Source organism: Helicoverpa zea, chromosome 15 (assembly GCF_022581195.2).
Source record: "Helicoverpa zea isolate HzStark_Cry1AcR chromosome 15, ilHelZeax1.1, whole genome shotgun sequence".
Lineage (NCBI taxonomy): Eukaryota > Metazoa > Arthropoda > Insecta > Lepidoptera > Noctuidae > Helicoverpa > Helicoverpa zea.
In genome coordinates, this window is record NC_061466.1 from 4,816,337 (window position 1) to 4,842,268 (window position 25,932).

General features: G+C 34.3%; 1 protein-coding gene across 1 annotated transcript in view; it reads right to left on the reverse strand.

Annotated features, from left to right (window-relative positions):
* Positions 1-25,932, reverse strand: part of LOC124636994 (lachesin-like) — an 82,263-nt gene that overhangs the window by 21,665 nt on the left and 34,666 nt on the right. The window contains exons 3-4 of the mRNA XM_047173294.1: positions 14,308-14,480; positions 3,552-3,759 (exon numbers count right to left, since the gene is read on the reverse strand). Of these exons, the coding sequence (XP_047029250.1) occupies positions 3,552-3,759; positions 14,308-14,480 (381 nt within the window). The remainder of the gene's footprint in view (positions 1-3,551; positions 3,760-14,307; positions 14,481-25,932) is intronic.

Below are 25,932 nucleotides of genomic sequence, written 5' to 3' on the forward strand. Positions count from 1 at the left end.
ACATCGTTCAATAACAAAGTTGAAGAAAAACATGTTTTTCTGTGCTTGAAAGCTGGAGCTCAAACGGAATCGCTTGGCTTATTGTATAGTACCCTCAATTTGTCATCTATATGGCTAATAAAAGGTATTTATACAGACTATGGTAGTACTGATCCTTGTTATAAACTTTATTACTCAGCACGAAAACATGGAAAGCAAATAAAACAAAAACAACCGAAAACAAGAGCACTCACCAACCGCAGAAAATAAAAAGTAAAAGAAAACAAATTCCATACTCCAAAACAAGTATTGTCTAAAATTCGTAAACAAAACGCGGACCGTCGATCAAGCCCCAGAAACTTGTACTATTGACCCCAATCCGCTCACGAACAAAATGTGCGGACTGTAAATCACTAGTCCTGGGAACAACTGAACAAAACAGTCGATGCAGGCGACGCGACGTGGGGGCACGCTATTAGCCTACGTGCTGGGCCGCTGACAACCCTCAGGGAACATTCAAGCGTTCCGAACAGCTATCTACTCGTTTTTAGGGTTCCGTAGCCAAAATGGCAAAAACGGAACCCTTATAGTTTCGTCATGTCCGTCTGTCCGTCTGTCCGTCTGTCCGTCTGTCACAGCCGATTTACTCGGAAACTATAAGTACTACAGTGATGAAATTTGATGGGAATATGTGTTGTATGAACCGCTACAAAAATATGACACTAAATAGTAAAAAAAAGAATTGGGGGTGGGGCCCCCCATACATGTAACTGAGGGATGAAATTTTTTTTTTCGATGTACATACCCGTGTGGGGTATCAATGGAAAGGTCTTTTAAAATGATATAAAGTTTTCTAAAAAACATTTTTCTTAAAGTGAACGGTTTTTGAGATATCAGCTCTCAAAGTCGTAAAAAGTATGTCCCCCCCCCTCTATTTTTATAACTACGGGGTATAAAATTCTAAAAAAAATAGAGGTGATGCATGCTAATTAACTCTTTCAACGATTTTTGGTTTGATCAAAGTATCTCTTATAGTTTTTGAGATAGGTTGATTTAACTGTAATTTACGGAACCCTTCGTGCACGAGTCCGACTCGCACTTGGCCGGTTTTTTATTTTAACTATTCGTTTCGATTTACTATTTTTAGGCACCAAATATTTGGAGTAAAGCCCCGTTTCAAGCGCTTAATGTATGGATTGATCCTGCCTGAAACACTAGATGCTGGAGCTTTATTTAAATGTCCTTTTAATGGAATGTGGCATCAGAGTGATTTAGAATAAAAAAGACTTTTAGAAATCATTTATTTTTTTAAAAAGAAAAAACCGGCCTATAGTTGTCACATGTCGTAAAGGCTTTACCTAGTATTACGCTCAGCTATAACAGCAAAACGAACAACGGTACTCCACCTCGTAAATATTCAGCTGAACAAAGGGTATATTTGAGTTTCTAAAACAATAGATATAAAGTGATTTGTTATCACGTATGGGAACTACATCAAGGTACCAACTTTTGCGTTGTTCGGGAAGTTTCAACGATTTTCTCTTGTCTACCGTTTAAACGTCTGTCACAAATCCAAGAACTGAGCTTTTCCAATCTTCCATGAGCATTTTTACACGTATGGCTAGACAAGCAAAAATATCATATCATAACATATCATTTATTGCATTCCATAATGTACATTTGGTGGAAAATATAAAATAATAGAGGTAGTCACAATTATGGACCCTGATGGGCACAGCAAAATAGTTAGAAGAGAGGAAGGCGTTTATTACTACTTTTAGTATAAGTCTGTATGAGTGAAGGTTCTCAAGCAAGTTTTTGTTGGGTGTCTCAAGAAAACCTGGTAGATGATTGAGTTACAAGCTCGTACTGTCTTCAGAAATGTATTAGTACAATAAAATGTTTCCTATTGGGTTCTTCCTATAAACTAGAGTACTATGTCTTCAAATATACACGAGAAAAACCTTTAGGTACGAGTTCTGAAATGTAACACATGGAAACTTCGTACAAAAACGAGGAACTTTAAATGATAAGACAGCTCTCGCACGAGGACCCTAAACATACATCAATAAAACTTGAAGCTATAACATCACGTTACGATAATTTTTATTACTTCCGAAGAAATCTTATCATGTAGCCTTTGCGGGAACTCTTTTTAGGTGAAAGCCACGAAACGAGCAACTACAAATGAACAGCACAAACGACCAGGCGAGAAAGAAAGGAACAGAAAACAAAAACAATTTAAGAAAGCGCAGCGACGGTGCATAATTTGTTCTGCGCACTTTGTGCAATAGATGTTCTAACTTTAATTCCAGAATAGTTCCCTCTGTTTCTGCTATTCTGCTCGTGTGAAACTTAAAAATATCATCATGTTTTTGTCTCTTGCGTACAATTAACTTACTTCCAAGTGTTTGTGAGAAATTGAAGCTTTGCGCTGTAAAATTTATTTTTATGACAAATTGGGGTTCTGTGTAAACTTACCTCTTGTTGTTAGAAATTTCATTTTACGTGAATGTGACTGTGAGGTACTTTCTTTGGATTTCATATCACGTCTTTGTAATCCTTCGAAAGAATAAGTACTGAGAAAAAGTTGTTTCAGTTAGTGGAGTAAAATGGGATATTTGCAGCATTTTGCTATTATGTTATTATGTGCTAGAAAAACCAATTTAAAAATAGTCTCGCTGTAGAAGACATAATTATCCTTGCTATTGTCATCATAAAACTTTATAAAAGAAAAATTTCAAGCCACAATAACATTTAAAAACAACCAATCTGTTTTATTTATCAGTAAAATGGTATTATCTTTCACATTTACCGTTTATTTCAGTTCTCCATTTCGGGGTAAATATTTCTGAGAACGTATCGCTGCTATGTTACAATGAACGGCCGCCTAATGGCTGACCAGACGCCATTCAAAGCTCACATTTTGCTCCAATACGGTTTTCCTCTGGAAAAATACTAGAATTTTTTCCACTAAAGCAGCAAAAACATATAAAAACAAGTGGTTGGACAAACAGTATGTCATATAATTTTGTGGCACCACTTTATTTGGAAAGTTTCTGTTTTAGTGCAGTTTAAGAAATTGGGTTAGTTTAGCAGTAGTTAAGTTCTAATTTTTAAAGCTATTTTTAGTAATAGCTTGTTTTATATTGTGCAAGTTTTACTTCGATCAGCGGTTGTGGTCCGAGCGTCCGGTTTTTTTTTTAAGAAAACCTTTAAAAACACACATGTTTACCTCTTTAATTCTATCTAATGGCCGACCCCTGAATAGCAAACTTATTTATTGCTATGGATGAAGCACAGTGCCCTATTTCAGACTGCTACTGAGAAACTCCATACTATTTAATAACACTTGGACCGATCTGAGCAATTCAAATGTGGAATTAAATTCAGAAATACCCTGAGTGTCGACTATTTGTAGATCGTGACCACTTTCAAGTAAGTAGCTACGTACGAACAGTTTAATGTTTACCATAATCTCAACATACCTTTTTAAAGATTTTAAATACTTAAATAGTAAATAACGATATTTCAAAACCTTTAAGTTTGCTTCATTGAATATTATAGCTTACCTAAAACATCAACGCATCCAATCTGCTTCTTCATAGTACTGGTATTAATCTGGCACATATAGCAGCCCCTGTCTTCCACCTTCAGGGGTCGGATGTGCAGCTGCCAGGACCTGGGCGAGTCGTTGATGACGGCATACCGGGAGCTGTGCGTCACCAGGCGATTGTGAAGAGTTAAGATCGTCTGGTCATCGGCGCGGATCCACGCCACCTGGTGAGAAAATTGAGAATGTTTATTGAGGGAATACAGAACGGGGCTTGCTGCTCTGTGGTTCCCGACAAAAGGTATACGTTAGTAGAAATCTTAAACAGAAATAAAAAGACATAACTCATAAAGACATAGGTATGTAATTGCTGCACTTTGATACACAAATAAATTTGCACAACAATATTCAAAACGAATCTAGGAAACAAAATTATTTGTACCTACAACAGTTGCAGTAAACAAAAGAAGCTCATGGATTTTTTCTCAATGTGTAAATGAGTAATATTATATGAATTAGGTATAAAAAATAAAAACATTGAATGCCACTAAGTAAGCTTCACTTGCCTTTGTAGGCTTTATTTGGAAGGATTAACGAAAGCCAACGAGGTTGAAAACGAGATTCGGCGAACATAGTCTTAATGCCTGGCTGATTTTGTGCCTCTGTTAAGGCCTTAACATCTAGAATATTTATAAATTAATATTAACTGGTTATTTGGAGTGTAAGACAAGAGATAAATCTCAACCAATGAGGATACAAGCACTGTCTTTGTACACTCACTGCAAATTGTGAATAAACGGTTCACAAGCGCTTTTTATATTCGTTGTTTTTTTTTTTGACAATGTGAATAGTCTTCACCTTTATAAAGTTAGGTATAAGAATAAAATTGAAACTTTCAGATCCTTTCGTATTACCGTACATATATGTATGTATATAAAATCTTATTTCTAATATTTGCACGAATCACATCTTTATTGAACTGAAACCAACGTAGTTCACCCGTGACGGGGCAAGTCAAGGGTTCAAACGACGATCGGGAATATAAGAAATGGAATTTCTTCTGTATGATATATCACGCATATTTAAGAACATATGTGTTTATATGAATGATACATTAAAGCGCTTTTTCTTTGGAATTCCATTACTAAAAATTATTTGTTGAAAATTATTTGATTTTCGCTTTGAAATTCCAAAGAAAAACCGCTTTAATGTGGTTCTGGGTATCATTGACCAATAATCATTTTATTTTGATGTAAAACAATTTACACTGCGTGGAGAAAGCCACAGAACATGTAGTTATTCACCAACAATCTGCAAAACATTAAAAGTGCGTAATTCTCAAAGCGCTTGAAAACAAAACATCGTAATACAATGTGTAGCGCTTGAATACAATAAATATTAAGCAAATGAGAGTATAATTAAACACACAATGTTACTGTAAAACAATAATAGCCTACGCCAGGGGCGCCAACCCCGTAATCAAAAGAAAACTTGTACTCACAAAGTGGTACAAGTAGCAAAGTGAAAGTAAAATGAAGTGAATTCTTTTAAGAAAAAGGTTAGAAATCAAGTGAAATTACGTTAAACACAAACCGTAGGGTACAAAAGGAAGATGGCACAAAAAGGAAAATCATTTTACCGCCGCACTTTGTATTTGTTCGGCACATTTTAATCCAATATTATCTGATTTGAAGAAGGAAACTTATGGCGGTCGATCAGAAGCGGAAAGATTTCGCTGATAAAAAATATTAGCTTAGATATTGAGACCTTATTTTAAATGCTTGTAATATAGTGTTTATTTTATTTGCTGGTTTAATACGTTGACTTTTAGACTCGGGATTTTATTAACAAGTTAGTTTTCTAGACGGTTTTCATATACAGTTTTGGAGCCTGAAGTGAAAAAGAGTGGATGTTCTATAAAGTGAGAGTCCTCGTATTAAATAACATGTATAAAATTCGGTAAGGTACTGTAGTAACAAAATAACCCCTATATCAAGCCTGCATTTCCTAACACTAGAATAAAAATATGCTTTTTTTTCGTTCGTTCGTTTTGGTGGTCCATAATTTAACCTTCCAAAAAAAACTTGATAAAAATCCAGGTAAGTACCTTTCACACCATGAAATATCGCCTGTAAATGCCTGTCACGTCTATTTACCTTACCATTAATGTTTGACACCCGTACTGGGAAGCTTATTTTGATAGAAATGGATCCGCCATCATTTTAATATCTAATCTTTTTGGAACTCAATCTTCTTGGAGTTACGGAAGCCATAAATAATCTTTATATTACTTATTATGATTCAGGTTCGCTAAGGCCGGGATTAGATTTAATATTTTTAGGATCAGCTCTTACAAATACTCAGAATATGTATGAAACTACCTTATAAAAAGGTATAATATCTTTTTTATACAATACTGAAATTAATGGTAGTCAATATTAAACAACCATATGGGTAACTGCACTACTTTAGTGGTCAAATATTGTTTGGCTAGAAAAAATCTGTTACTATAGTTCGGCCATTCAGAGAATGCGTTCCTGACACGTCGCGATTGAACTGACGACGTAACTACATTCATTGATTATTGATATAATAATGTTGTTTTAATGCTCCTCAATTGTTAAAACGGTAAACAACCAGCAAAAATATTTTTATCGTAACTGCAACGCCATTGCAAAGTTACGTCGTCAGTTCAATCGCGACGTGTCAGGAACGCATTCTCTGAATGGCCGAACTATAGCATTTCATGCAAAGTGACGGCTAAAATACTGTTCATACACGGCCCGTAAACTAGTAATATACTTCTTGACATTCAAAATATTCTAGATATTGTATCTATACCAATATAACGTCGAAAGTCTGAACAATGGCGCGTCGACAAGGCTTAAAACTCAAAAGAAAATTAAATCCTTATGATACCCACACGTATCGACCGGCCAATATCAATTACCGATACTCAGCCGTATTGGAAACCTCTAAAGTACGGGTACAACAGAAAATCATAGAAGTTACCTTTAAAGGCGCGTACGCACGTACGAACACGAACATAGCGAACACAAACACCAGACCCGAACATTTGGTTCGTACGTATGGACGGCATATTCGAACACGAACGCAAACCTAGTTCGAGTCGAGTTCGCGAACAACAGTCGTGAACTCTATCTTAGTAGCCATGACGGCGCCGTTGGAAGTGGTCGATTGTGAAGTTATTAAAGCGCTTCGAACACCGTCCATACAGAACACACTACAAGGATCGCCGCGAACATGTTTGACGAACAGAGTGTTCGATGTTCGATAGTGGTACGCACGTGCGAACCAAGTTGTTGCATATCATGTAACGCAACAAATTTGTTCGTACGTGCGTACGCGGCTTAACAAAAGCTAGTAACCGCGAACAATGCAAGTATTTAGATTTTTTTTAAATATACGTATCTTGATCGCTCGATTCGAAAAATGTGCTCTGTATTTCCACAATTCCGTCATGATTGCGAAAGTGCCCTCGGCTGAATATTCAATACGTAAATTCGCATAATCTCGCAAGCCCTTTTTTTGCTATGTGATTTATTATTTCCTACAGATAGACATTTGTTATTTTTATTCGCTAACCAGTATTGGAATTTGTTTTGTTCGGTTTTTAGGTACCCATTCGGTTATTCTAAAAGGATATTTTCGACATGAACAGCACTGATGTGGAGCGATGGATTGCCGATAAAACATGAATTGAGTGAAGTCAAGGTATAAAAATCTTTGTGGGTATATTTTATTTTTTTATTAAAACTTATGTGTAAACTGTCCGAATACTTATGCATGAGATATTTTAACCTTTACTCTATTTATTCTTAGAATAATGGTACTGCTTGAAAAGAAGACTACTTTTATTTTTATCATTGTAACAACAAATTTTCCTTACAACTTCGGTCTTGAATCTCATTATTGATCAACTAGAAACTTTTAACAACTGCCAACAAAAACGTCAAGGAAACTTATTTTCTCGAAGCGGTAATTTTAACTTTCATAAAATATTATTACAGAATGGTGGTGAAGCCACAGCTATTAGTCTTCAATATCTAAAGTGCAGAACTCCTAAATTAAGTTACGGAACTATTTCTGCTGGGACTAAATTATACTGCTATTTATAGACAAGCGACGATACAACTATCTAACATTGGTGGCAAGTTTTAGATACGAAAATAACTAATACGTGAAGGATTTAAAAATACTTTAAAATGTCGCAGTAAAACTGTTTATCTCTGGCCTAAATTCTATGCACATTATAATATACCAATTCAGCTTATTTTCAAACAACTCGGACAGTTTACACGCAATTATCATTTCAATAAATTATCGAAAATCATCGGTTATTGCTACTAAATTATCCTAATCACCTTGATTGTACTATAAATACAATTAAACTATTATCTAACTATCATCACGGTGTACACATCAATAATGATAGTGCGTTAATAGTACGTATTGTATCAACAACATAGTATAGTGTCAGTTTACTAATTAATGGCTAGCAGCACATATTGTTCCTCTAATTATAATTAATACAAAGTGTCAGCAGTCCGGGTGTATTGTTCTAATAAGACTGTGGAACGTGATAAGTGATATCAGGATTGTTACATACTGATAATCTTGTGAACAGTAATATTCTATTCTCCTATAAGCTATGCATGTAATATAGGTATGTGAGTTGCACCTGTTTACGATAATGCATTCATGAATTTTGGATTTAATACTAGAGGGAACATAAGAGTTTATAACTTTATATTAGCTTCAAGAACCCTTTAGGTCATAGCAATCGACTTTTCATATTCTATTCAAGGAATTGTTTCGTCTCTTAAGTAGAACAATATACCTTATAAGAAGCTTAAAATGTTTTCTGTTCGATAAACTTTTTGATATGGAATATAATAATAGAAGGAAACCATAAAAGTTCTAGTTTTGGGTGTCTCACCGATATCTACGGAACTTTTTACATATTTAGGCAAACATCATATTATTGTAAACACGTTAAGTTAGGCGCTTATGTAATATTATTTATCTGTAGTAAGTTATTTACTTCAAGCAAGCGTGAAATCGATACGTAAACAGATAAATCATATTTCTATATTGCTTCAGCTCTTTTTGTTGATACACTCCCATTTACATAAGTAAACATGTACATATATTTTGCTGTTTGAGCTGCCTGAGTAAATAAGATATCAGTAAAATATACCTGTAGATCATTTAAAAGAAAATAAATGGTTTTACGGTGGTAATGCGTAGTTGCGTACATAGAGATTCAACACGCGGTTACGAGGATGGCATTAATTAATGATGAGGTTGGTAAAAAACTTCTTCAAGCATTAATTAATTATACACAGTAATTTTCTAAATAAAAAATATAAATTAAACGCAAAATCTCTCGCACGTGGTTTAACTATTATGTTTTGAAGAACAGTTTTTATGTTTGTGTACCAATATATTCATAAAGAACAAAAGAAAATTAATATTTTACCTAAACTAAGAAGACACACTATGTAAATATATCAGCTTAGTTTGTAGCTAAAAGGTTTTATATAGAGGCAGTTTTAAATCCTGATGAGTCGGCTAGCTAGCTTGTGGGAGAAATTGCAAACGCTGCCAATCTCTTTGTGAAGGAAAAAGGCTGATCTCACTACCTCAGAATATGCGGATTTATTGATTCCCCGTTGACTTATGAACTTTCAAGAGGATTAGGTCGAACATGGAAAGTCGATTAACGGTTTCAGAGAACTTAGGTTTTAAAGAATTATCTCTTTTGAAAATTTAAGCTGAGTAGTAAAGTTTTAAGTTCGTTTTCTGTTATGAAATATACAAGAAAGATAAGTTAAGTTATGGCTTCATTTATTTTAGATTATACGGATTATCATTTCGTCGAAGACATACATAAAGTGAATTTTCATGGCATACCAAATTTGTATGATTAACACTCAGAACGTTTTTAGTATAGAAATAATCGTGATCAATAAACGATTGGTTACCTAAGAACTCAGAAAGAAGACAAAGAAACGATTGAATAGATTAATGTGCCTTTGTACTAAACCTTTTGCATAAAGCTTCGTTCGCACCAGACGTGCTGAGAGGGCTTACAAGTGTACCTACCATGTATGCACAACGTTTTTTTCATTATTTAAATTAGTAAACATCTCATTTCAATATGTGTGCAGCGAGAGTATCAGACTTTTAATGACTAAAGCTCACCTATGTCCATTACTTTACAGCACTTTATGTACCTATGTACCAACTCTTTATGTGGCAAGTCGGAAAGTCTTATAGAAACTCAAAAAAATCCTGCATTCCTAGATATGCACATGCACAGCCTTACATTGAAATGAATGCAGTATAATCAAGTACATATTAAGATTATGCTTGGCTCACTTTTGGAACAGAAATACAAACCGAGTACTTTCTCCGTTGAGATAATCTACTGTTTCTACCACTGCCGGCTACAGTGAGTAATTTAAGTGTACTTTTAAGTGACCACGCCAGACTCACTATTTATTTAATGGAAGTAATTTTCTTTCAACTGATTGCGTTGAAATTGCTTAGGTAAATAACACGATAGAAATGTTGAATAACTAAATTGTCAACTTATAACAATACTGAGAATTGAAAAATATTTTTATTGAGACGAATTTCCATTTTACATTTGTTTGGTTTCTTTTTTTGGCTGTTGACATCAAAACAAATGTACTGGTCTCGCAATTGTTAACTGACAATTAAATAAAATATATCATACTTTTTAATTGCAAGAATGCAGAATAGTCCCTGTATAAACAGTTATCTCTAGAATAATCACTTTTAATTTTTATATAACTATCAAAACCAATTTTTTATAAGTTAACGATTTTTTTCCTGTACCTTTTTTTTTTAAAAAAAAACAAACCCTTAATAAGAGGTTTTCACACGTAGTGTAAGTTGTACGATTACAATAACATTATCTTGCAAGTTTGTAGCACGTAAACCACTGACCTATTTTGCTAGACTTTGTAACATCTGCTGATGTTAAAGAACGATACAGTATAATGCATTCCTACATATTCATATTAACAACATAATTATGCAGTTTCTCTAAGAGAAATATTAAAGCATTCGACAATCTGTTGTAGGTATTCAATTTACTATTTTAGATTTTGAAAACACTTATTCAGCATAATTCCGACTTATGATCTTCGAAAATTTAGACTTACCTACTCATTTTCTAACATATCGGGTGTATTGTACCTAATCACATTAAATCCAACTACATAATACTTTATGATATTCTATGTCGAATTATAAAAAAAAAATAACCTAATCCATTCAGTGGTTTAACCACAGGAGTCATTTTTCGTTTTTATAATTTACAACATCATGTGTAAAGCAGAGATAAAGTTAGGAGTATCAAATGTTTTGATCAGTTGACAGCTGTCAGTTTTCAAGGGAGAATTTGAGTTATTTGTTAAGACTGACTATTATATGGTGTTCGAATTTTCGCACGTTTTTATTCTATTTACTTTGTTAGAAAAAATCATTTTCCTATTTTTACGTATTTTGTGCAAATCGACATATATTAACGTTTTTCTTTTAATGTGATTGTGAACGACACACTCGAAATATGTAAGTAAATATCTCGAGAAATAAGTACATTTCTAAAGGCTTTTAACACATTCTTAGGTAGATCCAGCCAGAAGGATTTGTGGAAGGCATTGTTTTAATCTAAACGTTTGTTATAAAGTTAAGAATAACAGTCTAAAATTTATGCAGTCTCAGGCATTATGAAGATAAAATGAAGAGGCAGGGATACGTCGAAAAACTGCCAGGCTTAGGGGTCGGCAACCCCTCGAGAGGTTAAAAGGCTTAAATGAAAATTCTTGACTATCTACGCCTGAACTGTTCTTTTTTTATAAAAAAAGTAATTTTTCAAACTTCTTGTAATTAGGTAGATGACTGGATAATTTTGCGAGTTACATCAAGTAAAAGATATTACGTGAAATTGACCAATATTGATGAATTTAAAATGTAGTTACATTACAGCTTAATTAAACTCAGCTCATTTATTAACAAAAGGCACTACAGCCTCAAAGCTTCAAGAATCGATAATAAATCCCATAAATATGTACCGCCGCTGTCACAACAATTTTATAAATACGATGTTTTACGAACGACTTATGAATTCTTACACAGTTGATCAGCAGGAGGAGAAATCAGCAAATCGTAATGAGATAACGCTCCGGTGAAATGCAAATGAATTTGACGGTTGGATGGGCACGGGACCAGGCCGAGTCCCGGGCACGGGATTGGGAACAAATTGGGGCAGACGACAGAATTTGCACGCTCATTTACGAGTATACATCCCCGCCTGATTTACAATTACCGTTTTGCTTACAGTTATTACTATGACCTACTAAAGTTACAAGGTCCTTGTAAAGACCCTCGGAAATTAAAGGGCCTTTATTCAGTTCTATTACATCTCTAAAATGTTGATAACAAGGCCGGAAAAAGTGGACTTTTTGCTTCGCTATCTTGGTAAAATTATTTGACGGACATAAACGAATACTAGTGTGTGCTGATCAATACATTATAAAATCAAATAAATCTCTAAAATGAGTCTGTATCATCGAAAAATCTTTGTTTTTTGTGATAAATGTAATAATAAAATTATATCCGGTGTCCAATAAATATTTGTCTATATACAATGAACACATAAACAATGAAAAGTTCGTACCCTCATGAAAAATAACAACATCAACACGACGGGGAATCATAAAAATAGACGCAGCTTTATTTTTATATCAACGAATTGTGGCAAATAATAAAACAGAATTGTATCTACAACTCAAAGTCCCCTAGTACTTATAGTAAATACGTATTACATGACAATGAGTAAATGCCCTTATTTACTCAGATATTTCCTTCCTCGTTTGTGATTCACACAAAACCAATGATCTGGATGAATGGTTTCGAAACAACGTGTGTGACATCGGGGACTGTGACGTCACAGGGCTGACATGAGATCACTAAGTAAGATTAAAAAACACCAGCAATATCGAGGAAGAAGAGTGTTTCAATATTTCCGTCATGCTCAGTGTCTCGAAAATATTTCGTTACCTTAAGAAAATAGGTGCAATATCTTGTCACGTAATATGGCTTTTGCAAATGATGCGTAAGGAAATATCATAACAAAAACAAAGACAAAAACAAAGGTGGTATCCCTTTAGAGCAGTCTTCGAAGAACACACTGTAATTCATTTTCCATCATAAACGTCCACAAAATGGCAATTTAAAATAGTTCCTAGAATTTCGCAAAGCCATTTGAGTCGATGATAAAAATAAAGTTGAGGCCCCATCCGATGAGACAGGAGGATCAAACGTACGCTTCTGTTTAAATGACATTGCAATTGATCGATTGCTTCTAAAAGGAAAAGAGCTCGTTTTTCATGAGCGAGGACACTAAATGGATCCTCGATAAACGAGGGTTATTTACGGACCACTATTGCTCGGCAAAAACACGTCATGAATGGTGAATTCACACAGATAAATGTTTCTAAGTGTTTCGGATTGAAACACCATTAATTTTCTTTTCAACAAACGGAGATTGGCCATTCATATTACTGGATTTTGACTTACACATCATAACTTACACTCGAAGTATGTTAGATAGCAAAACAGTCTTATTTTCAGTGTTTAAAGTGGTACTTTCGTGAAGCAATTGCGCAGAGTTTAATTTTATAGTTGCGAAACTAGCGCGCTCATAGTTTAAACAAGTGAACATATTTCATTAAAGTTTTAAGAGAGCAACTTTGGTATAAACCTCTTAAGTAAAGTCAGAGTGACCTTAAAGTTGACGGTGTTAAGCTCTGGTTACCAAACGGGTTCTGATAACGTCAAGGAATCAGCTCTCGAGGAAGACAAACTTCAGTAAGCTTCTCAAAGGTATCTTATTCCCTATGTAATATATTTTATTACCTCAAAGAAGGGATACAAAATGTACGAGATCAAATTTTAGTGCTCGCTTAGGCAACGGAATTTTGTTGATGCTTATTTTACGACTGGTGAAGCTTACGTTATAATCTAGACTTCAGATTGGAGCAGAGAAACTTGCGTTTTAGGAGTTCGGCGAATTATTATGTCTTGAACCACTCTAGTCGTAAAGGTTTTTGTGTAATCATACGTTGTTGTTGTTGAAATAGGTTATGAGGGAAACTTGTAGGTAAGAAAAACTTCACACGAACATAAAGAAAATAAGTAAAGTCTCTCTCTTCATTCAAACACAAATTCGTATTTTTACGAGTACCTTGTTCACTCTATTCCGTTATTTGAAAATCAACAATAATATTAATTCTGATACCAGGAATATAAATCTTTTATGAAGGTCAAAACCATTAGCGTTATCTTAAGAATGCTTCACTGATTACAAAAGACAGGCTTTTAGTAGCCATCGAGTCTTGACGGTAAATTGAGCTAATTTTCTTGGAGATGACAGAAATAGACTTTATTAGCAGACCTGGGTGTACTTCAAAATAAAAAATTGCGAGAGCAATTAGGTGTAGCTACCTAGGATTTCACGGCTCACAACAATAAACAATTGAAAAATATATAAAGCAAGTGCAATGACAACACTATGTAGAGGTACAGCTTTTATCAAATAGTTAATACCACTCCGATGTTGGGAACATGTATGGACAAAACACTATCATATGTATAATGACTAACGTCATAACTTCGTTAATGTGTGACAAAAACTGTAATACATTATTATTGCTCACCTTATAATCTCCAAGGTCAGACACCGAGCAGGTAAGAACAGCCTCCCTGCCAAGCGCCACGGTGACATTTTCTATAGGCCCTATGAAGTCCGGCTCAGCATCCCGCAATGATGCGGTGGGCCCCACTTTCGTGATAGGCAATGTTGTCTGATGCCTCATGTTGCTTTTTATTACTGTGGACGAAGAAAATACATGATATAATAACCTAAATTAATTTGAAAATGTAAATAAGTAAACACGTACATAGGTACTAATTTTCGAAAATGTATAAAATTAATTGTGCTAAGTCTGAACTTTGGAATCCCGCCACGGCTACTGTTTCGAATGTTGAGAACTAATAAACTGAACATATAGCAATAGTATAAATAGGTATTCAATATATTACCTGGTTCACAATATTCATTTTCATTTATTACGGTCGGTAGATACACAGAGACAAACAGTCATATTAAAAGATAGGAATGGAAAAATATTTGCACGCTTTTATGATTTTCGCGCAATGGCGCCTAATCTTAGTAGACAACCGCAATGCGTGCGGTTCCATAAACTATTATCTCTATTATAAAAATATAAAATCTACTATAATAATTGTGTAAACATATTTTAAATAAGAACCATAATCTATTTATTTATTTAAAAATGAACTATTCTATTTATTTAAAAATGGAATCTTTAATCGCGTTGAATTTTGAAGCAATACTGTTTTCAAAATTGGAACCCAACTTTTTATTTTATATTATTCGAATGAAATTGTCTTCACATGCCTACTTACATAAATATATTCTTTGTTGACAATGTTATTAATTTAAATTCCCTATCACCCACGTATATTTAAACCAAATACGTAATACGTATACTAATCCCGATAACTACGCAACTCCTAAATCAATTGGAAAACGGTGTAGCATAGGCGATTATAGTAGGATTGTTCCTCGTCTAAATTCGGTAGCCATGTTTGAAATTCCGAGCGACTCATGACAGGGATGGGAGGCCGATTTCCGCGGGGATTATTAGATTTGTAAGAATGATATTCAGAATTGAATTGGAAAGTTAACGACGTATATGTTAAGATAGTACATGTTATGAAAAGCATTTCTAGTGTATGGAAATTGGTGATTGTTTTGTGTTTTTATCTTGGTTGTAACGCTGAGTTCACACATTTCAGAAAGTAAAATAGATTTCATGAAAAGGCCAAAAAGTTAACACAGCTTTGTCCATAAAGTAAAATCTAAATATAAATCCTTCTGGCTACGTTTAGATAAAGCAGCCATTTCCCAACTGCGAGCCATTAGTCATTACTTTTACTAGTCAAAAGCTCAGCTTCATCTAAATAATTGTGCTACCCTTCCCCAGAATTTCACTTACCTACATATTTCTAAAGGTTTCTGGCATCGTTGAACGTAGATACAGAGTGGCCGGACATATAAAGTAGTAATTTATGTGTCATTGTCGACCCTCAGTCAAGTGAGAGAGGTCTGACCCTCCCGGCCTATTCAAATTAGACTAGCGATATATGCTTCCAGGCCGATTCCCTTCGTTGCTATTTCATAACTCCAATGTGATTTCGGACACACGATTAAACAGAGGAACATGTTAAGAAAGAAAAGCCGCCAATATTTTTGCGAAAGTATTGTGTTGGTGGTATAAAAATGTAAGTTAAATGTCGAATTGTGAAGCCGTAAGTTGTGACAAGTCAAGTGAGAAAAGGTGCGTACCACACGGAGATATACAATAGTGAATCCAGAGAAGGTCACTGACGCAATAATTAGGGTTCCGTACCTCGAAATAAAAAAACGGAACCCTTATAGGATCACTTTGTTGTCCGTCTGTCTGTCTGTCTGTCTGTCTGTCTGTCTGTCTGTCTGTCTGTCAAGACCCTTTATCTCAAGAACACGTGGACGCATCAAGCTGAAATTCACATGAAATACTCAGGTCTGTTGTCCCTTTAAGCTGTGAAAATATCAAACTTCTAAGCCAAGCCAATCAAAAGATACAGCCGATTATGTCGATATTTTCAGCAAATTTTCGACACTCGCAAAGGAATCAAAACCTACAGGATACTTCCCGTAAACTCAGAGCCTTGAAATTTGGCATGAAGCATTGTCATATAATGCAAATATAGGAAAAATTTCGAAAATCTCATTTTTTTAGTTATATAATATAAAAAAAAATATTTTAATAAAATGTAACTTACTACCTTATTTCTCACGAACGAATAAAGGTATCAAATTGAAATTTATACCAAATACCTAAGTCTATTGTCTCTTTAGGCAGTGAAAAAATCAAACTTCTAAGTTAACGCGATCAAAAGATACAGCGGTTATACCGACACCTTAGACGAATTTCCGTCACACGCTAGGGAATCAAAACCTACAAGGTACTTCCCGTGAACTCAGAATCTTGAAATTCGCCAAGAAGCAACGTTATATAGTACAGATAAAGGAAAAATTGCGAAAATGATAAATTTGAAGTTACATAAAATATTACAAACTCTAAACTGTAAAAAATTTTAAATCATTCAAAGGTCATTGGGCACCTTAGTATGGAAACCATACCCACGGCGGATACGAACGAAATATAGCGCAGTGTCGTGATAAAGGCTCTGATTTACTATGGCATTAGTCGCATCAATGTGAACCATGGGAATCTAGAGAAAATCAGGTGTAAACATCAAATATTTTCCTCATTTCAATGGGGAATTTAAACAACCAAGTTTGACGGATTTGAGAAATCATTTCTTTGTAGTGAAAGAGTATACTCGCCGTTTATTTCCAATGTCATCAGGTCAGGATCTGATGACGGAAATCCTGAGAAATCGAGGGCAACTATCAGAAATTGTAGGCCCATAGGATTAAAACTTGATTCTCAGATGTATGTCTGGTGACTATCAAAGAGTGAAGGTTAGGAAGTTAGAGCTTACCTGATGATGGAGACGTGAGAAAGTCGAGAGAACTCCTCAACGGTATGTTTTAGTTACGTCGTGTTTGGGCTTATATTATTCGTATTGACGAGGACTTTTCACAAAAGTTAAAAATAAAAACTTTTTACAAAAAAAAAACAACTTCTAAAAACAACAAGAAAACTGTTTATATGCATCGGTCTAGATCTCGGTGGTTAAATAAATATAGATGCATCCTCTAGACACCGACTTCTAGACCGATGCACCTAACATCTTTTTAATTTTTTTCTTGCTTTTGTTTTCTTGTTGCTTTTTTATATGTTTGAAGTTGGATTTGTTTGTAAAATGCTACAAAATAAAATAAAGCCGACTTTATAAAACAAAGAAAGGGACAGAATTACACTTTTGTCAAGGCTCCAGAAACGTAAAGCCAGCAGCCCTGAATCCTACTCTCTAGTAGTCGTAGTTACAATTCGACAGTTATAAGTCGTCAGGCAGTTTCGAAAAAAACCTGAAACTGATGCTCGTTAGGTGATTAATCCCTCAAAAATAAAAGATCCCATTAGTAGTGAATTATCATCACCTTAAATAAAATAAGCTCCAACACAAGGTTACGTTATAAATTGTAAAGGAATTCCCGTAACTATATCTGATCTTTGCTATCGATCCCACAATGGCAGTCAAACCTGTCTATGTGGAAAGTCTTCGCCAATACAAATAAAATAAGCCCAAACACGTGGTAGTTGCAACATACCGTTCAGGAGTTCCCTCGACTCTCTGTAGTCTCCATAATCAAATCAGCTCCAAACCTTCACTGTTTACCAGTACCCTCAAAAATACACTCACATGTCTGGTTTTGACTCGATGCGTGCCTACAATATTCAAGAGTTGCCCTCGATTTCTCAGGGTTTCCAGATCCTCATCAGATCCTGGTCATCCGAATTAGCATCTTCCTTCTTTATGAAAAGTCTTTAACAAAAAAAACTAGCATTGCAACCTGTACAATCCTCTGAAACTGCTTTTTTTATATTTTTCAAACGATCCTGGACATTCGTCTCCATGGAATTTTAATTTGGATGCATGGATTTGTACGGAACCCTCGGTGCGCGAGTCCGACTCGCACTTGGCCGGTTTATTTTTGATATTATATAGAAGCAGTTATCGTCGTAATCCTTTCCTTTAAATCATCATATTTTTTCTACTGACCTCTTTCACTTATGATAAGGGATCTTTGATTCATAGCAGAGTCCCAATTTTAAAGATGTTCTTAAAAAAAGAATCTGTCAAAGTGACAATCTGTTACATTTGATAGCCTACTGGCGGTTCAAGTTACAAGTGGCTCAGGTTTCTTCCAACTTATATCATTTCTTTCAGCTCAGCACTGGCTATGAGCCAAAGCTGGTTTACCAACAATTTGATATTTTTTTCATGGAACGTAAGACTTAGGTAGCAAAAACGAAATGTTTGTTTCACTGGATTCAGCGCTTACCCAAATGTTTTTATTAATAGTTTTTTAGAAAGTCGACTTTGTAATGTTTTTTGACTGACCGTGTTTTAGATATATATTTGTGTGTTTAACTGGTTACCTTGTAAATTATGATTGAAAGCAGAAAGATATAAACAACCGGTAAATTAATTCCAAAAACTTGTAACTACCCAGAGGATAGTTAGGAAACCATGAAATCTAACATACTTTAGATCCTACTATCTACAATATCGTTTAAAACTGACAAAGCTTTCGGCTTTTTAATCGTGAAACGAATTTATCGTGGTCGCTTGATAAATGACACCGGACCCAAATCGTCCAACTTAGTAATGTCGGAAATCGCGTGGAAACGCAAAGGATGGATCTATACCGCAGACTAACTTACACCGTGGTGTACCGTATTCTAGTAACAAATAAATATCTTTTGTTCCAAACACCATTATCATTAAGAAAGATTAATGGTTGTCGACTAGAACTATTTATACTCGGGATGGCACATATTAATTTATTCTGTAACTTATTTAAAAGTCCTAGTTTTTATAATTGTATTAGGATTCTAAGAGCACCTACAAGCATGTCCTATGTGGTGAGTATGGGCAAATCCCCCCAGCTTTGAGTAGGCCTTTGTCCAGCAGTGAATCTTTTAAGCTGTGAAAACGAAGGTGACTTTTAGTTTTATGTATAGCACATACCCAATGACAGCTGTTCAGTCAATAATTAATTTAGATAGAATAATTAAAACTCAACTGGGAATGAAAATATCAGTTCAAACATTAATTTGGATTTTTTCTCTGTGGTGCATTTTATGAATATCCAACACAATTTCATCAGACATTCATATAAAAGTAAATATTTTAACATTTTTACGATTGGCGTTAGATGCATGACAGTATAATAAAATACTGTATTAATTTTTGTATCTTAAATATTAAATATGAAAATAAGTTGTCTCGGCAAAAACTACCTACTCGTGATCGTTAAAATGCAAATATGAAAATGGAATCTTTAAGCAGACTGTGCAATAAAAAAAACTGCTGTAAAAATTTTAGAATATAATATTTTCTATGAATTTGGAATTCATTGAAATGCGACATTTCTGATTCGAAAATATTAGGGGATTTTTTTAATATTTTACTACTTCTTTATTTAAAACAGATCAAAGGCGATTCAATAGTCGTATTTATGTTGTTCCATCGAGCATGCAATGTTTTAAATAAAATATGTTTAATAAAAATCGGTCTCTAAAACAAAAATCTACAGGAACATTTTGCATTCTCATCTGTAAAATCCCATTTACAACTATTTGAATTAAACTCTATTCATAGAATACCAAATCGCTGACACAAATATCGGGGTTTGTGATTCAAAATCTATGCCATTGAAGCCTTTTTATTCTCTTAATTCATTTACACTCCGACGAAAATGACACCCACCGCTAGAAATGGTATGTTACGTTTGAAGCTCCTACATTCTAGGACTTAATTTTTTAAGACCAACTTCAATCGCTTATGAACAATTAAAATGATAACTGCAAAGTGCCTCTTACGACATAAAACAAATTTGTCACCCCTGTTTAGAAAGATAAGCGAATATTTAAGGTAAATTATTTGTCCTATAATGAAGGGTAGATCGTGTACGACTTTCTCGGTACAAAGAAATTGCTACAAGCTCTGAATTGTCATATTTGTAAAATCATTTTCAAACCCATAATAGAATTTATTGTGGCCACAAACGCGACTTCTTCAAACATATTGACTTTCTATAACTGTTACCGAAAGAGTTTCAGTCAGCAGATCTTCTATAACTTGGCTGACATAAAGTGACATTACATACCCACTAAATGACGATACGTCACGGTAATGATTGATGGCCTGAACTAAGTTGGGAAGGGAAAAAATGGAATCTACTTCAGTGTATCTAAAAAAGGATGTAGTGGCGTCAATGTGTGATGTCTTTTTTGGAAACGTTAAACCACTTGGTAGTATGAAAATAGCTCTTTAACAATTACTACTACGATACTATTTAGGAGTTGTTTTTTGGCGTCGACAGGGCCTACCTTAGTACCGTAGGTATAACTAGATTGACGTGTCAAAAAAGCTTAGGCTATTGTTAGGGCTTATATTTGCAATATAAAGAAAATGAGTATAAGTTAGAGTTTTGTGTAATGTTATCAGCAATTTTTTTCTTGTATTTCTAATTACACCATAAATAACCTTAAGGTAATATTGAGAGTCCAGAACAGGGGAAAATAACAGATACCATAAGTGCAAATTTCATTTCCCATATGTGAATATACTTAACTAATAATAGACGAACTTTTCCAAAATGGAGATGATAAAGTAATGGAACAAAACTCGGAAGAAACTCAGTGAAGGAAGTAATTTCCAAGTTATGGCGCGTATATGAACACTTATCAATTGGGAATTTGTCTTTAATAGCTTATGTGGGGCCTCTTAAACTTGTTTGTATGCGATCGACTCTCGTATCCTTAACTTTGGTTATTATACGGCTTGTCGACTTGAGCGATATGTTTTTGAAGTAATCAGTTTTCATTATGTACGCGTATTGTGAGGGAATTAGGTAAATGTTGTGAAGTACTTATTCGTAATTTGGGAGAATTACCTACATCACTTTGAAGGAGATTATCATAATAAAAGGTAATATATCACTACAGGGCTTCACTAAATCTAGCGACCGACTAATACCTATCGACATCATTCAGTTACCTACATCCATTACCTACCTATAAAAAGAAACTTGGAAATACTGTCATTATGTACATCATTACCATTATTTCCCTTGCCTTTATATAAAAACAACAAAAATAACTAAAAATAAACTGAAACGACACCCACAGCAGAAGTGCGCGGAAATAATTTGTTTAGACAGTCAAAACAATATAAGTTCCGAGTTCTGGCAAACAATTTCGCAAAATAGATTCGTTTAGCCAAGATATTTCGCAGCTGTAAAGCTTTTTATAGCTATTGGTCTTGAATGAACGAATATTATTGATTTTAATCTTTATTAATATTAAAGCGTTCGTAACTTTGCTTTTAAGGTTAATAGCGTTAAGATTTTTAATAAGATTTTATACGACAGTTTCAGACTAAAAATTGTCGGACAAAATTTTTAAGTAGAAAAAAATAGAAAAAGCTCTGCTCTCTCTTAAAATACGTAGGTACACATAAAATAAGTTTCACCAATTTGGTAATAGTGTAAATATGTTTTAAATATGAGCTGATTTTATAATAAAGTAAAAAATTAAATTTAAATTAAATTAATTAAAAATGAGCTGTAAATAAGTGTTTTTCTTTACTTTATTTTTCTACATACATATGTTTGATTCCTTATAAGAACGAATAAAATTAATTCAATATGTTTTGACGAATCTCCTTGTGAATACAATTTGGGTAACTACTTATTTTATGTAGCAATAATTTTAAGAGCTTGAATTCTAGCTATAAGATACATTGAAATCCAATCCACTCATGTTTTCAAATCACCGATATACGGATAAAATCAAGCTTATTTATATAAAAAGAATTTACCAGCGTATATTTCTTGACCCAAAAATGTATTTGCTTTGAAATAAAATTAGAAATACACACACCACGGGCTCTCCAATATCCCTTTGCATCGTTAGCAGCGCTTTCAATCGCTGGAGGCGTCGAAAATATCTGGGCCGATGTTCTGAAGCGCCATCTAATCTCACCTCTGATTGCTGACCGTTTCTCACTATTTTTACGACTCAATCCCCGTATCCGAGCGTGTTAAATTGTGGAGTCGCACTAAACCCTCCCTATTATTCGATAACGTACTTGAATTAAAGGGTTTTATTAAATTTATAAGGGTAAAGCTACCTGCGATTTTGGAAGTATCGCCGTTTGTCGAGATTGGTTAATTTTGCTTTATCGGTGGATGACTTGTATTTGTGATTTTTGTTGGAGATGTTAATGGCTTCAGGGTTTGTGTCTCAAATCCTAAAAAAAATGAACCCGAACCTTTGTACATTGGTTTTAGGACCATGATTAGTAAAATTAAAACCTTTCTTTTTGTTTCCAACTACAAATTACCAGGAACCCATAACACATTAGAGTTTCATATAAACCCGATGTTTTTTGGCAACAAAAGTGGGTCCAAGTGCTCCCAAATTGATATATCCGTAAAAATATTGTGACAGTTGTGTGTAAAATCTGTTAGCAGGTCATTTGTTAGCTGGTTGGAGACAATTCGGGTAGCATTTGGTGAAATATTTAACAGCGGTGGAATGAATGGCCGTCTTCAATGGCTCGTTCGTCGTGGTCTCGCGGTTCGCATCATAAATCAGCCTACACACTTTTCACTTCCATTTGGCTCGCTATTATTAGTAATGAAAGTATAGATTAATCATATTATGTGTGTTAGTAAGAGGTTGTCTGTTTTTGCTACAGAGTGTTGTTTTTTCACAAACGATATCAAAACCAATTGCAAAAAAACTTGGTTTTGTAAAAGAAAGCATACAAACACTTGTGAATGTAAAATGAATAAGTTTTCAATAGAGATAAAATTCCTCGTGCTTAAAGAATACAATACATTACTTGAATTACTTCCTCGTTACCGCGATTTATGAATCCTTAATTGTGGTATTAGAATCTCTACCCAAAATTATGTCCTGTGTAGTTAAGTAGGTAACCTTGAAAAATCCGTATTACTAAACATACAATAAAACTTTCAGTGTCTCGAAAAATATTCCCGGCTATTTTTCAACCTCTGCCAACATTTGACAAAGGTTAATCCAAAGGTGACCAGGCTACGGAATTTGATGTGTCACTAAGAACTATGGAGAAAACCTTTTGTGTTATCATGTTTTCGCCTGTTTTTGTCCCAGTTGTGTCATGTAAGATATGTACACAATAGTAATTATGTGGTTGCTTCTGAAAAGAGCTCATTAACGACGACAAGGCGATCTTATTTCTTGGGAGATTCCTGCGTATGTATAGTATTGTTATTATGTGATAATTGATATAGTTTCGGTGAAGATAATGTGTGTCATCTACACATAGGTATAAAGTAGTATTTTGCATGGATTTCAAATTATGTAGGTACATGTAAGTCCAATTTTATATGTGTTTTTCATTCACAATTAAACATACCTACAAACACTGTTAGTAATTGGATAAACACACTTACAAAAAGTATTACCTTACTGTGTTATAAAACCACAATTATTAAAAATGGAGAATCCACCGCAGCTTTACACCGAATCAATCAAGTCAACTCGATAAAGCCATTCATCCATCAAAGACATAATCACCGAACAGACAAAATTCACACAATCAGAACCCACCGAAATCAGAATTCTGTCATTCAGCAATAATTTTCCATAATAAACTTCATCCCTGCCTTTGAAGTCCTGAATCGTATCAACACCCTCCATCATGTCCATCCGTTTCGTAATTAGGTATAGTGGACTACCAAAGGTAAATGGTTTCCAAAGTAGCTTGAATGGACCATTATTCGCGCTGAACAGGCAATCTATCACGTGCCGGAGCTTTCAACGACCCATAATGAATGTAGACCACGGTACGGCAGCGTAAATACTTTCCAAAAAACAACTCCAAGGATTTAGGAGAAACTTGGAGCCGATACTTGGAATTTCATTAGCTTAGGCCTTAAACTTGGAACGAAGTGTTTTTCAGTGAGCATGATAAGCGTTTTCTTATGAAAATCAATTTTAGATTCAAAAGCTGGATTGAGTGTTAGGCGAAAATTAGGTATTGTCTGTAAAGTTGAGTATAGACTTGTTTACTTTCTTGATTGGATTGATTGATTAATAGTCACAATATGCGTACGATGTAAGTCTAAAACAAAACAAATGTTATCATTTCATTGTGTGGTAAAAATAAAACAAAATTGAACATAAAATGTGAGCTAGAATCAGCGAATAAAATACGGAACACCAAAAATAAAATAATTGTGGTTTGTTACAATTGTATTCTACGCGAGTTTAATCGGGAGAGCGAGAGTTTCGGAAACTGAATTGTTTTCAATTCTAGAGCCACTACTGTCTGGTATTGAAACAATTTATTCATGCGAATGATATCGATTCAAGGATCAAATCGAAACAACGGTCCGAAGAAATTACCCAACTGTAATTGTGATTGCAGATACTTGATCCATTTAAGCCCATAATGATTACATTCAAAATCGAACTTTGTCTATAAATATTGGTTTGCCCCAGCCGTAATTGTGATTGCCAATTTAAAACGGAGTTTAGAAAACTCGATAAAGCCAGCCGCACGGTAGTAAAACTTATTTTCCATGTGATCTGGATCGATAATGGGACCCTAACGTTTATCCTTTGTGTTTTCAATGAGATTCTCTATATCGATACCGTTTACTTGGTATAAATTTATTCAAATTGCCAGGCCTAACCCAGATTTTAATCAAAGATAAATTCAGATAGTGTAAACAAAATAAAATATAAACAAGTAAATGGCGTACTGAGCCGCGACGGGAATATTTTGCACGCAAAATTAGCCATTCTATTAATATATTAATAATACCAAAGAAAACACGAATTCCCATTTAAAAGTTAGTCTAATATTTTCATCATAGAACTTCGGATTTTTAATAAAAAACTGTGGTAACGGACGATTTTTTTGTGTGAGTGCTTTCGCAAAACAGAAGTGAATTCCCAAAAGAGCTCGAGTACAGTACAAAATCAATATAGCATCGAGCCGCGAGGCAAAAGAAAATCGCATCCAATCCCCCGTTGAAATAGCTTGATGGTAAACCCTAGGACCGAGGGGCCCTTAAGCAAATTGATTCATGCTTTTGATGTTATTATTTGCGAAGGAGTGTGTCATCTATGAGACTTATATAAAATATCTGATAAAACCAGGCGAACTCAATTTTGTTGTATAATATTCCGTATTATTTTATTTATTTTGTGGTACCTATCATACCACAAAATGCCACAAAAACTATTGCGTATTATGGGAGCAATGCGCTCGGGTTATATTTCCAAATATTTGATTTATTTGGCCACAATAAAATAGACTATTCTATGTGTACCTAAACGAATAAAGGTATTTTTCATCAGCGATTCAAATAACTCAAATGTTTGAAAAATATAATGTGTGTAGTTTGCAATGTTTGTGAAATATGATACTGACTAACATTGGTTAGATTCCATGAAACAAATTGTTCCACTATTAAAATTCGTTCACAAAACGATACTCAGTACATTTCAAAGAAA